This window comes from Marmota marmota, unplaced genomic scaffold (assembly GCF_001458135.2).
Source record: "Marmota marmota marmota unplaced genomic scaffold, marMar, whole genome shotgun sequence".
NCBI lineage: Eukaryota > Metazoa > Chordata > Mammalia > Rodentia > Sciuridae > Marmota > Marmota marmota.
In genome coordinates this window covers 11,811,853-11,825,085 of record NW_026000169.1, presented here as the reverse complement: position 1 = coordinate 11,825,085, position 13,233 = coordinate 11,811,853, and the positions used below count along the sequence as shown (strand labels likewise).

General features: G+C 40.7%; 1 protein-coding gene across 3 annotated transcripts in view; it reads left to right on the top strand.

The window, feature by feature from the left end:
* The window catches only part of Bcat1 (branched chain amino acid transaminase 1), a 104,687-nt gene that overhangs the window by 62,466 nt on the left and 28,988 nt on the right, over positions 1-13,233 (top strand). For all 3 annotated transcript variants that reach the window (XM_048787317.1, XM_048787316.1, XM_048787318.1), the window contains exon 6: positions 11,817-11,980. In XM_048787317.1, coding sequence (XP_048643274.1) covers positions 11,817-11,980 — 164 coding nt within the window. The remainder of the gene's footprint in view (positions 1-11,816; positions 11,981-13,233) is intronic.

Sequence of the window (13,233 nt, the reverse complement as noted above, 5' to 3'; positions counted from 1 at the left end):
GTGTAGCATGCAAATATATAAATACATATAGTTTATTGGACATATTATACATGAAAGTTTTATGAAAAGTTTGGAGAATAAAATCATTTGCATTGCCAAAGATTTCTCATATTAACAAGAACTTCAGGGACTGGGGATATGGCTCAGAAGCAGAGCACTTGCTTATCACAGCAAGACCCTGGGTTCAATCCCCAGTAAGACATACACACATGCAAAAAAAAAAAAAAAAAAGAAAAAAAAATTCAGTATCATTTTAATTAAAATCTTCTGAAGTGTTTATTTGTAGGTTATTAAAAACTTGTCTTTTGTATAGCTCTACAAGGAAATGTTTTGTAATTTGATTTCATTATTAAGATCTAGTACTTGGCAGCCATAGTTTAGGTAATATTATTTAGTACTATTTGCTTGCATGCTAACAATTGAACCTTTTGTAGAACCCACATAATGAATATATTTCTGAGGCATTTGAGCATCAAAGCAAGTGCTGTGGCAATACCTGTGTAGACTGAGAAGATTTCAATAAGAAAAACTTGTAAATACCAGTTCTACACACTCTGAAAATTCTTGTTTTCCCTGCTTTCTGGGTCATTGAATGGGACATTTGTTGTTCCAAAAGTAACTGGCAGCATGACGGACCTGCAGTGTACCTTATAATATTAAAGCAAGGTTTTTATTATAAAACAAATAAAATTGTTCAATTAAAAAAAAAAAACTTAAGTGAGAAATTAATAGTTAGAGTGCTTCAGACTCTTGCTGATTATGTACCAATTTTAAATTAAGGTAAAATCTGAAATCATAACATTCATTTATTTATGTATTTGTAGTGCTGTGGACCGAGGGCAACACCTCTGCCACTGAGCTATGCCCAGAGACTCTACAATAAAAATATTTAAATGAGGAATATGTACATGAATGATTTTAGTTTATCAGACAAGAAGTTAAAATTATGACTTTCAGGTTTATTTTAGTACTGGAAGCCTCAGAACCCTACATCCAAAGAAGCAAGTTTTGCTGTTTTAAGCCACCCATTTTCTCTAATGCAGGCTCAGCAGTGTGAATGCACACACATGGGTACACATATAGGCTTCATAGGATTGTGGTCTCAATAGTGAAAATACTTCCAGCCACAGACTCTAAAATCCTTTTTCATTTTCCACTTTTTTCATTGTATCTCTGTCCTGTTTCATGGTACTCTACATTTGAAAGGTGGTGGAATAAGAGAACAGAGAGAGAAAATCACTGAATTATATAATTTATACCTAAATTATATCAGGGCTGAGAAGTAGCCAATAAGAAGGGTAGAGTTAGGTCTAGGGACAGCCCCACAGTAGTTAGCACCCAGCACCTTTAATCAGGCTGCAGGCTGGTTACTACAGATCTGTCTGCAAGCTACCAGCAAATTTGCCCTTATCAAAACAGGTGTTCTCAAAGACAGGCTGATCTTGGCTGATGTGAAAGTTGTTTGATTCTTCATATTCATTTAACTTCATAGTCCTGAATTTGGATTGTCTCTAAATAAATTTCTGGTTGAGCTCAGCTATAGATCAGTTTGTGTTTGGATGCACAGACTACAGAATACAATTTGAATAATGCAGAACAACCTTTTAATCATCTCACATGAGCTGTTTCTCTGTTCAGCATTTCCTGGGAAATCTTTCAGTATGAAATTGTCATTAGAGTTCACATTTTAAAATCCCCCTGCCATTTTTGAAGTGGCTGAAGAAAGGCTAGAGATCAAATTCATCAGTCCCAAACAGGTCACTCTATTTGTGGTTCACTCCACAGGGAGCATAAGGACATGCACATTTCACAGATGCATTTTTTTTTTAAATCACCTTGTAAAATCTGTATATTGTCCATACAGTTTTACCTATAGTGATATCAATTCTAATTAAAAGAATTCCCTTTGTTCACTGCCTCTTTTTTTTTTTTAATGTTTTTACATCATATTTTTTCCCTTCACAATTTCTTTCTAGTTAGCACAGCAGTTGTTTATCATCATCAACTTGTGTATTTTCTGCACTTTTACACATCCAGCTCCTGTGAGAAATAATGTATATTTAGAATTAACCTGCTAGCTCAGTTTGAATGATCCCAATTTTGTTGGCAACACCCAAAGCATCATAGTCAAGAGCCAGTCATAGGCCTTCTCCTCTCCATCAGGTCTGATCAGCATATTGACTGTGGCCACATCAGTGTCATAGAGCATCCTCACAGCCTGTCTGATCTGATGCTCTTCTGTCTTCTTCATGGTCGACTCAGTGGTCAGAGGGAACCGGATGATGGCATAGTGGTCAAGCTTGTTTCTCCTGCAGTGTCTTGCGCCGCTGGAGGGGGATGACAGAAGAGGTGGATCTTCTTTTTGTGGCTGTGGACTTCTTTCAGCTCTGCCTCCTTGGCCTTTGAAGTCTTTGCTTTGGCTTCAGCTTGGGAAGGCCGGGAGCTTCCTTTTTTTGCTTTTAGTGCGTGTCCCTGTTTTAGTTCCTTTCTGTGTAATTAGTTTTTGGTACCAAATCATCCTGTAACTTTTTGAAGATCCACTAGAAGGATGAACTGCATGAACTGCTATGAGCAAGGCTGGCTGTGACAACTTTGCTCCACTGCTTAGCCAACAGCAGTACCAAAATGCTGAGTCCACATCTCAGACATGTTAAGAGTGAAAATAGATAGACATCTTAGAATCTGAAATATGATAGCAAAGTTTATTTAGCTGATTTTCTGTGGATCTACTATTATGTTCATGTAACAAATAGAAGTGTTAGTGCTAAAATGAGTAAAGCAGGAAAATTAAATTTAGAAAGCCTACACTTAAAGTCTATATTTATATTATAGATATACCCTAGTGTGTATAAAGAGATTCAGTGATATTTTTTGCAGCTCACATGATTTGCTGATATATTGGATGTGAACGTGAGAGAAGAGAGGTCAAGTTTTTCTTATGGACCTTACCAACAGGATTCTAACCGTTTATTGGGACAGGAAAGAAGGATGATTTTTGTTCATTGGAGTGATGATGGTTTGAATTTAGGGTGCAGAAACCTAAGCCAGTGATTTCATATAGGTACTTGGTGTGCAAGTCCATTATTCCTGGGAGAATTTGGAATTTGAATGATATACTCTAGTCTTTAGAATAAAAAGTATTTTTAAGACAGGACCCTGGTGAAGTCTTTATGGGAATAACTGGAGAAAGAGATGCAGACAAGGGAAGGATTAGGCTGTGGGCAGGTGTTTAGGACAAAAGGAGGTGCAGCTGTGGGGTCTATCAGGTAGAAAGAAAAGCAGGAGAAGTTTGTTGCACTGGAAGCCAAGCAAAGCACAAGGTGCAATGGGAGCAACTGTGGCAAATCCAGTCCCTGGAACCAATAAAATGTGGTAGGAATGGTCTCCTGAATTTGGCAACAGGAAGGTAGGTCCCTAGTGATCTTGATCAATGTATTTCAGTTCACTTTTGCGTTTGAGAGACTGAATGTTTTGGAGTCAAGGGAGAGTGGGAGACGTTTTGCTGCTGAGTAAGTGCAGTCTGATAAGGAATTCTGCTATCCAGTGGGGCAGAGACATGGACAGCTAGTTCGAGTCTCAGGCTTTAGGGTAAAGGGACTGTGTTTAAATGGGAGCTCTGGCATCTTTCTAAGCTGACAGAAAGGCAAAGCTGATGGTTAAAACATTCAAAACTCTATATCATGGTCTACTCCTGACAGTGGCAGCAGTGTAGGTGGCCAGTGGCATGTGACCAGATGGGAGGACTTGCCTTCTCTAGCTTCCAATTTTACACACACACTCTTATTATCACCCATGTCTTCAGGTGGGCCCTTCATTTAAATGTAATATTCTTGATTACCAGGGTCAGTATCTTCTCCCTCACCTGCTCAGCTGGGGTTGGACTTGCTTCTTCCCCGGGTCTGCAGCATGAATGTTAGCACCCTCACTGTTCTTGTTTCTCTGTTCTAGGTCTAGCACAGTGCTTGTCCTAATCAATTGAAACAAACTGGGTGGACACTCAAGGTCCACATCAGGAGCCTGTGAGGAGATCCTGGCTCCGAGGTCATTCCCAGTTCAAATAAGCATTTTCCTGTTATCCAGAGAAGGCACCAACAACCTTTTTCTGAAATTGGCCAGATAACAAATGGTTTCAGCTTTGCAGACCACACAGCTACCCAACTCTGCCTTTTCAGTGCAGAAGCAGCTATAGCTAGCTTATAAATGATCGAGCATGTTCCAGTGGCACTACAAAAGCAGCAGGCTGAAGCTTGTGACTCCTGACCTGGAGCCCTTCCTGCCAGGGAAGCGAAGCATGGCTTTTCTGAGGGTGACTCATTCCAGCTCCCCCGAGCATTTCCCTGGCAAGTGTTCCTGACCAGCCGACCATGATGCAGTTCTACTTAGGACAGGTTTTTAGTTTACCAAACCACATTTTCCAGTACATCCGTATAACCACCCATGTCTTTCCCCAGTGCTCCCTCTCCATGGTCCCCACATGGAGTGTCGCGTGCAGTGCCAGGGTCACAGCTGCAGTCATTGGAATGTTGTCTTCATCTCTTTGTCCTGGCACAGATCAATTGATTTACCACTACTACACTACTACTCTTATCCATTGTTAATTGTAAAAATAATAATTATTGCTGTTTGTTGACGGCTTGAAAAAAGATCAGGCCTTGGGGTGCTTTTCAACTATTATCTGATGTAATCCTGGTACCAACCCTCTGAGGAGATATGGTCATTACCACTATCTTTACTTGGGAAGAAATCTGGGTAAGACAGTTATGTCCCTTTAGTCTTTTCATTTCCTCTTTCGTTTTCTGTACACTTTTGTTTTAACTTTTAAATCATTCTTACTTAAAAACTAAGATTTGCATACTCAGCCTCCTTTTTGTCAAGTGTTAAATTTGTCTTCTTTGTCCCTGTGAACAGGGAAACAACCTGGATCTGTCACCTATTTGTATAATAGCAATTCTGAGGAAATTCTGGACTTTTGCTTCTCCTTCAACATTCTTTTCATATCTACATATTAACTCAAGATAATTACTCGGCAATAGTGAGGCACTAAGCAACTCGGTGAGACCCTGTCTCTAAATAAAACATAAAATAGGGCTGGAGATTCAGTCCCTGAATGCTGAAGTGCCCCTGAGGTCAATCCCTTGTCCCCCGCAACCCCCACAAAAAAATACTTCAAGTATGATAGAGGCCCTCCTTAATGGCTTTCTCATCTTTTTTCTAAAAGCAACATCTTATTAAGATGAACAGTCACGCCACAAATATTTGGTCAAAATATGGAATAAATTACCCAACAAAAATGGTCCTGTACTTCATGGAGTTTATAAGTTAGCAAGAAGTAGAGAATTAAATAGGTTGGTATCAGAAAGTGTGATACCACTTTGCTAGTCTAAATTTGAAGTACAAGATGTCATGTAACATGCATTAAAAGCACCTAGGCTCATCTAGGACTGCTTGTTTCCTGAAGTGACATTTAAATGACATTGAAATTGAGATTGAAGTGTTCATATTGGAAGAGGATAGAAGTGAGTCTTTGGTTGCTCATCACTTCCTGGAGGCTGGAAGTGCAAGGTTAAGGTGCAGCTAATAGGGCTGTTCTCTGGAGAGACTCTCTTCCTGGCGTGTAGATGACCAGCCTAAGGCTGTTTCCACAGGTACAGGGAGAGAGTACTGGTGGCTTTTCCTCATTCTGTAAGGATACCAGTCCTATAGGATTAGCCCCGTTTTCTTATGACCTCATGTAACCTCTCTTACTTTCTTAAAGGCCTCATCTTCAAGTGCAGTCACACTGAAGGTTAAGTCTTCAACATAGGAAATTGACAAGTCATAATTATCATGAGTGAGCTATGACATTAACACAGACTGTCCATGGTTGTGTTTTTCTACTCTGTCAGAATTTATTGATTAACAATTAATTCACAAGCTACATCATGTTCTTCAGTTGCAATTCATTGAGTACTTGTGGATCACTTAGTAGCTACAAGCCAGGCAATTATAGGTTCTTTTATTCCCATCTTAATTACTATTCTAGTCTGTAATACTCAAGTCACATCATGCTTCACACAATGGTAGATATATTTATAGGTTATGGAAAGGCTAAGAAAGGGTTAGGGTGGCTACAGGGCTTCAGGAGGCTACACTGAGAGAGCAAAGGCAAAGGCCAGATACAAATGCAAGAGCCATTGCAGGTGGTCAGATGCGATTAATGACCAGCCTGAGAACCTGTTCTGAGAACAGAGCTGTCAGTGCATGGAACCTATTCTAGGCTGGGGTCCAGATGGCTGGTGGGCAGCATTCAAGTGGGCCACTTCCAACAGAGAGATTGAGCTGAGCTGATCTGAAAACCCAGTGACAGTTGGGAGATATTTGCCTGTCGACCTCATGATACATTTACAAAAGCATTCACTTGTTCTGATGATGTGTTGGTGTGTGTTATCTAGTCAGTCTTGGGAGGCTACTCCTTTTATGGGTTTTAGGTGAGAATTTTATCAATTTGTGGAGAAACTGATAAGCTCACAGGCCTGCCTGGTTTTTCAGATAGGAGTTTGACTGCTCCAGTGTTCTTATGCTTCTGATTTAACTTGGTAAGTTCACAGGGGGTCATTTTTATTCACATGATTACTTTATCTGTTTGTGCCTTATGATTGTACTATGTAGCTTAAGGAGGTTCTTTTTGATAAGTTCTATATCCAGCATCTCGTGGTATCTCTTTGCCCAGACAAATTACCACGTCATTCTGCCTTAGCACTTACACTTGCTATAGAAGGTCTAGGCACAGCCTGAAAGCTGCTGTTCTACATGTTATGGAAGGATTCAGCAAGGCCCAGCCTGCTCTCCACATAATGCGGTAATTCAGTCTGTAATGGGGTGGGGGGAAGGAGAGTGTTCCGGGTTGAGGAGATACTACAGGAGAGCATGTGGAGGTAGGAGAATGGGAAGGGATTGAAAGCAGGGAACATGGGGAGCACAAGTATGTGGGCAGCAAGCAAGGCCCTCGCCCAGGAGCTCTCTTTAGGGTAGGAAATTCCAACTCCTCCATTAATTTTTATTTCAAACCTTTGATATAGTGTAAAATAGCTGTAGATTAAGTGTAGCTCTTGAGCAAAATCATTTGTTTTGAGTCTCATTTTCCTCAATGTAAATATAGGAGTGTAACTCCTAACTTCCCTGTGTATTCTCATATATCTCATATATCTCAAATATCTTAGAAGCCAAAAAACAATGTGTAATATTGAAGTTTAAAAAAATCTGTTCCAAAGCAACTGATTTTACTGCAGGAACTTGATTTTCTTTCTGTGGATGACCATCACATCACACATACACACAAACACCCCCTCCCCCCCACACACACATTGCTGGATCCTCTCCTGTACAGCACCCCTGACTACAGTATTATTCTCTTTTTGTGTGTGGTACTAGGGCTTGAACCCAGGGGTTCTCTATCACTCTACCTCTGATGACATCCCCAAGCCCCCCCCCCTTTTTTTTACTCTGAAAAAATATTTTATTTATATATGAATTCATTACTTTGCATACTTCCTTCAGAACATTTATTAAAAACACATCATTCATACATTATGTGGAAAATCCACCATAAAATTTTGTGTATCTACAAAATGTATAGGAAAAAAAAAGCCTTTATTTGACAATTTTAAACTAGTTCCAATCTTTTTAAAAAAATCACTCTCTATTTAAATTAACCAGGATTTCTTAAAAAGAACATCTTATCTTTCAGATAGGTAGTTTAAATTATGCTTAGCATGTTCTAACCTCTTTTTTTTTTCTTTTACTTTGAGAAAGGGCCTCACTAAATTGCTGAGGCTAGCCTAGAATTTGCAATCCTCCTGCCTCAGCTTCCTGAGTTACTGAGATTATAGATGTGACACCAGCATCTGGTTTGTAACCTTTTCTAAGAGCTAGCAGGATTCAAAATAGAAATCAGGCTGCTCTCTGGGTTAAAGAAAATGCTTCTTTTTGAAAAGTGCTCATCTGTTATTCCTAGCTGTTTCATTTTCTCCTTCTTAACTGCTCAAGCCACGTGCTGCTCCGCATCTCAAACAGACTAATAGAATTTTATCAGCTTGGTGAGCTCACTTCAGACAACCCCATGTTGTGTCTTCCTGTGGAGGAACTTCTGGCTGACCCAGAAAGAAGTGTCAGTTTCCCTGCAATTTGCCTCTTTTTTATTATTACAACAAAGTTGTAAGATGAAGCCGATGAAATTTAAAAAAAAAATCTTCTTACTGTTTTTTATACATTAGTATTTTAATCTCGAAGTCAGTGTGGTCGTGAAGTAATGTGCTTTGCATGTGAAAATTTTTAATCTCTCATTCATTCTGCTGAAGTATTTCAAAAAGCTAGTAGAGAAGAATTCAAAGTCAATCAAAATGTGCACAGGGTATCAGACTTGTTGAAAATGACCCACCCACTCGATTAGCCATTGGCATCCTTATTGTCTCTGTATGTTTGTGGCTTTTGCTTTATTTAATTGGAAATCTGATCTGGCCATTAAAAATTTTATTCATAATCATTTGATTAAACTATAAAATAAAATACTCTTCGTGGCAGCCCAGAATTTATGTTTTTTAGGATAGAAAGGCAAATTAAACAAAGGAACAAATAATGGTCCCTGAGAGTATAAGCAGACCCAATCACCAAGTTCCTTTCCTGGTGCCGAGACTTAAAATGTAAATACTGTCTATGGAACCCAGAGCTCCACACATGCCAGGCAAGCACTGTACTACTGAGCTACATCCCTAGCCCCTTTTGCTTTATTTTGAGGCTGGGTCTGGCTCAGTTGTCTCGGCTGACCTTGAATTTACAATCCTTCTGTCCCAGCCTCCTGAGTTGCTGGGATCACAGACGTGTGCCGCTGCATCCAGCTATAGAAATCTTTACACAGAAAGACTATTTTTGTAAGTGATCCTTGAAGGAGGAAGGTGACTAAGATGTAATCCTCACCAGTAGTACTTAGAGTACTTCTAAGACTTGAGAGGACCAGTCTTAAATTTCAGAATATAAAATGTTAGTACACATGAACACATATTTCTTTTGCCATTGAAAAATTGTAGCCCATCATTTACCTGCTTGCTAAGAATAAAAACATTGCTTTAAGGCTCATGGAGACATTGTTTTCCAGAGCCGGTATGTGTAGAATTCTTCCCTGTTTTCTATCTGTGCTCTCTATACTACCACCTAGTGGAATAAATGAAGTTTACTTGTCAATTAAAATTGGAAGGAAATACCAGGGAAGAAAGTGAACAAGGTTCTGGGATGGAACCCGGGGCTAAGTGTATGCTGGATACATGCCCTACTACCTATACCCTTAATGAAGTGAAATTTATCACAGGAAAAAGATCCCATGATGATGTGTTATTGTTACTTCTTTAAATATAATACAGGTCATGTGAAATACGGGAGTTCCCAGTAAAAAAACGTCCAGGCATTCATGTGATAATCAATAAAACGCTTTTAGCTCTTACACAAATAAGCTATTTTATTCAGAAACTAGAAGGTAGGTAAGCCTTGTAGACTTCATCAGCCGGCTGATGAAGTCTACAAGGCTTACCTACCTTCTTTTAGCTGCTTCACTGTTTTGAGATTTAAAACTTGGTAAAATCGCTGCCCTCCTGCCTCAAATACAGGGCATGTTAATATTTGAGATCTTGTCTCAGGATCCCAACTATCAACTGCGGAGGTTGGGGACCTCCCAGCATATGGAGGTGGCCTTGTTAGTTGGACACTTACGTCCTCTGGTGATAGAAAGGTGTTAGTAGCAGTCTCCTGTTGTAACTTTCCCCCTGNTGTGTGGGAGAGAGAGGCTTGTGGAAAGTCGGTGGTGGCAGTTGAGGCTCTGAGGGTTTTTCCTGAGAGGCTGTTTTGTTTGGCGTGTGTGGTTCTAAAAATAAAGTTAGTTTCTTTTGACAAGTGGCTCCTGATTGTGCCCAGCCAGACTGCGGCAGACTTTCTGGTATATTGTATCTCTAAATTATTGAGACGTTTCTCTTTTCATGGTAAAAAAAAAAATATTTAAAACATTAAGGTCCAAAGCAATCATGAAAGGGAGATATTGGCATTTTCTTTAATAGGTAAATAAAAGTACAGAAATAAGATAATCAGGTTTTATCTAAGCCGGAAGAAACACAGGTATGTATACCATGCTGACGTTTTCCCTTCCAAACAATGAAACCAAAAAAAACGCAAACGAAGTGCTCAGGCTCCTCATTCTTTCTTGGTGGAAGGCTCTTATTTTCTTTTTTTTTTTTTTCCTCCTTCTTTGTTTTTTTTTTGGGGGGTGGGGGGTACTGGGGATTGAACTCGGGTACTCAGCCACTGAGCCACATCTCCAGCCTTATTTCGTATTTTATTTAGAGACAGGGTCTCACTGAGTTGCTTCATGCTTTGCTTTTGCTGAGGCTGGCTTTGAACTTGTGGTCCTCCTGCCTCAGCCTCCCGAGCCGCTGGGATTACAGGAGTGCGCCACCGTGCCTGTCCTCTTATTCTCATCTAAAGCCCCCATGGAAGAACAAACACAAACCAGCATGGAAGCAGAACCTCTTGCTGCTTGCTAATTTCTCTAACTCGCTCATCCATCACTCACATGGGTTTGTTCTGTGGCCTCCCGAGCTCTGCTTAGTCCCTGTGTTCCTGTATGGTGCTGGCAATGGCAGCTTCCTGTTTCCTAAGGGGACACACTTTTCAGATGGCCTCAGTAGGCACATACACACTTCTTGTTATGCTCACAAATATTTTACCGATGATTCTTGATGTCAAAGTAGTGGACTAGGGACTGGGAGGCAGGGAGTAGGAGGGGAACGTATAAGGGAAAGTCAGGTAACTACCCCCCCACCCCCCTGCCCACCCAAACTCCACTTGGCCAGTTGCAGACAACATTATAGAAACACAATAGCAGCTGGACATAAGTTTCCTCTTCTCTTCTCTCACTCTACATGATATTTCCCACCCCGCTGCTTAGTTCAGGCAGATGTGGCTCCAGTACTGACTTGGTTTGTGATTTCTGGTGGCCTTAGATTATATAGAAGAGCCCAGTGACTCTTTATGTAGCCCTCAAAACTTCTAGTCTCTCAGTTTTCTTCCTTAATAATTCACTGACCCTAATGCCACATAGCTGCTTTTGTGTTGGAGGGATTGGCATGATTGTGCATTGCTGACTTTTGATTCCTGGTAGTTGTGATAACAGCTGTCTTGTCTCCTATCTGTGTTATTTATGATACAAGCTCCTGAATCATTCCCCCTGCCCTTTTGATGGTGTTTATCGTGCTTGGTCTCTTTGCCTTTGGAAAAACCACACTCTTGCTCTTTGTTAAGTGACACACAGGCAGATGTGGGCATGGCATCCTTTCAGACAGTCACCTCCTGGAGGCGCTGATCTGTCTTGGAGTGTTGACTAGGCTGGGAATTAGAAGGGCAAGTTAAGAGGAGCAGGATAGTGTATTTCCTCTCCCAATACTAGAGACTGAGGTTTTCCCTCTGTCAATTTCCTGTCAATGCAACCTTGTCCTATCAGCAATAATAATTGATATATTTACATTTTCTCTAAAATTGTAACTCAGAAAGCAAAGCCAAAATTTACATATATGTGCATAAGTATATGCATGTATGCACACATTATTATAATAAAGACAATAATAAAAAGAAAGAAAAAAGAAAACAAAGCCAAGAAGTGTTTCCTTCTTAAAAGACCTTAAAAGGCTTTGTGTCACTTGACTTTAATTGGCTGGGAGATAGTTGCAGATCAGCTCTAGAGTTTAAGACTAGTGTCTACATCGTAAATTACAGATGTGTATACTTTTACTTTATTGCAGCCTTCTCTTGGAGTCAAGAAGCCTACCAAAGCCCTGCTCTTTGTAATCTTAAGCCCAGTGGGACCTTATTTTTCAAGCGGAACCTTTAATCCAGTATCCCTGTGGGCCAACCCGAAGTATGTCAGAGCCTGGAAAGGTGGGACTGGAGACTGCAAGATGGGAGGGTAAGTCAGCCTCTCTCTCTGAAGGAGACAGTCCTTCCCCATCCTGCAGTAATTAATGTTTGGCTTCAATGTGAATCATATAATAATATGCAAATGTAAATGCTCATTTTTTTTGTTTCCTGTTTAGGTTTAAGTGTTTTAAAGGAGGTAATTGTTTAAAGAATAACCCATGGCCCTTCATGAGAGAGAAAGGTGGACATGACATATAGGCAAGAACTACAGCAAAGAAACCAGGAATCAGTTCAGCTGTCTGTACTTGAGCTTGTCTGCTTCGCTGAAGTGCTTTCATGCTGCCAGAGATTGTAGCCACACCTGCTGCGAACTGGCTGAGGGGAGCCCGCTTCAGCTCTCTCTGGCTGGTCTCAGGCCATATGTAGCTGGCAGGAAATAAAAGAGCATTCAAAAGTGTTGGACAGTTTCAGGTGTGGACTTGGCCTTGATTTGGGAATGCCCCTATAGGTGGATAAGAATGGCTGGATTAAGCAGGCTGGGCTCTTCCTGGTCTGTCTCCAATAGTGATGTGCATCATCTGGTCCCTGATAAAACACGTACATTCAGGAAGGCCACGGAGTTGAATGACACACTGCTGATGTTTTAGACAGTGCCCTTTCCATTCCTTCCTTTTCCCCTTCTCTTCCCCTCCCCCTGTGTTAGCCAGCATTTCATTGCTGTTACAAATACCTGAGGAAGACAACAGAGAGGAAGAAAGATTTTATTTTGGCTCATGGTTTCAGAGGTCCCAGTCCTGATTGACTGGCTCCATTGCTTTGAGCCTGAGGTGAGGTAGAACATCATGGCAGAAGGGCATGACAATGGAAAGCTGCTCAGTTCATGGAAGCTGGAAAGTAGAGAGGAAGAGAGGAGGGAGCCAGGGATAAGGTATGGTCTCCAAGGGCATGCCTCCAAGAACCCACTCCTTTGATCATGTCCCACGTCCTACAGTCTCCAATGTCTCCCAACAGTGCCATCAAGTCATTAATCTAATGAAATCAGAGCTCTCATGATCCATTTACTTCCCCAAAGCTGTACCTCTGAACACTGCTGTACGGGGGACCAAGCCTTCAACACATGAGCCTTTGGGGGACATTTCATATCCAAACTAAAACACCCTCCCAGGATCAGTTACAGCATACACATTCAAAAATGCACAGTGGGCAGTGTCAAGCAATTGTGATTAATATATAAGATCTAATGGACAATAGTTGACAACTACAGGAACAAATAGGTGTTGCAGGAAGGATGGAAACTCTTAC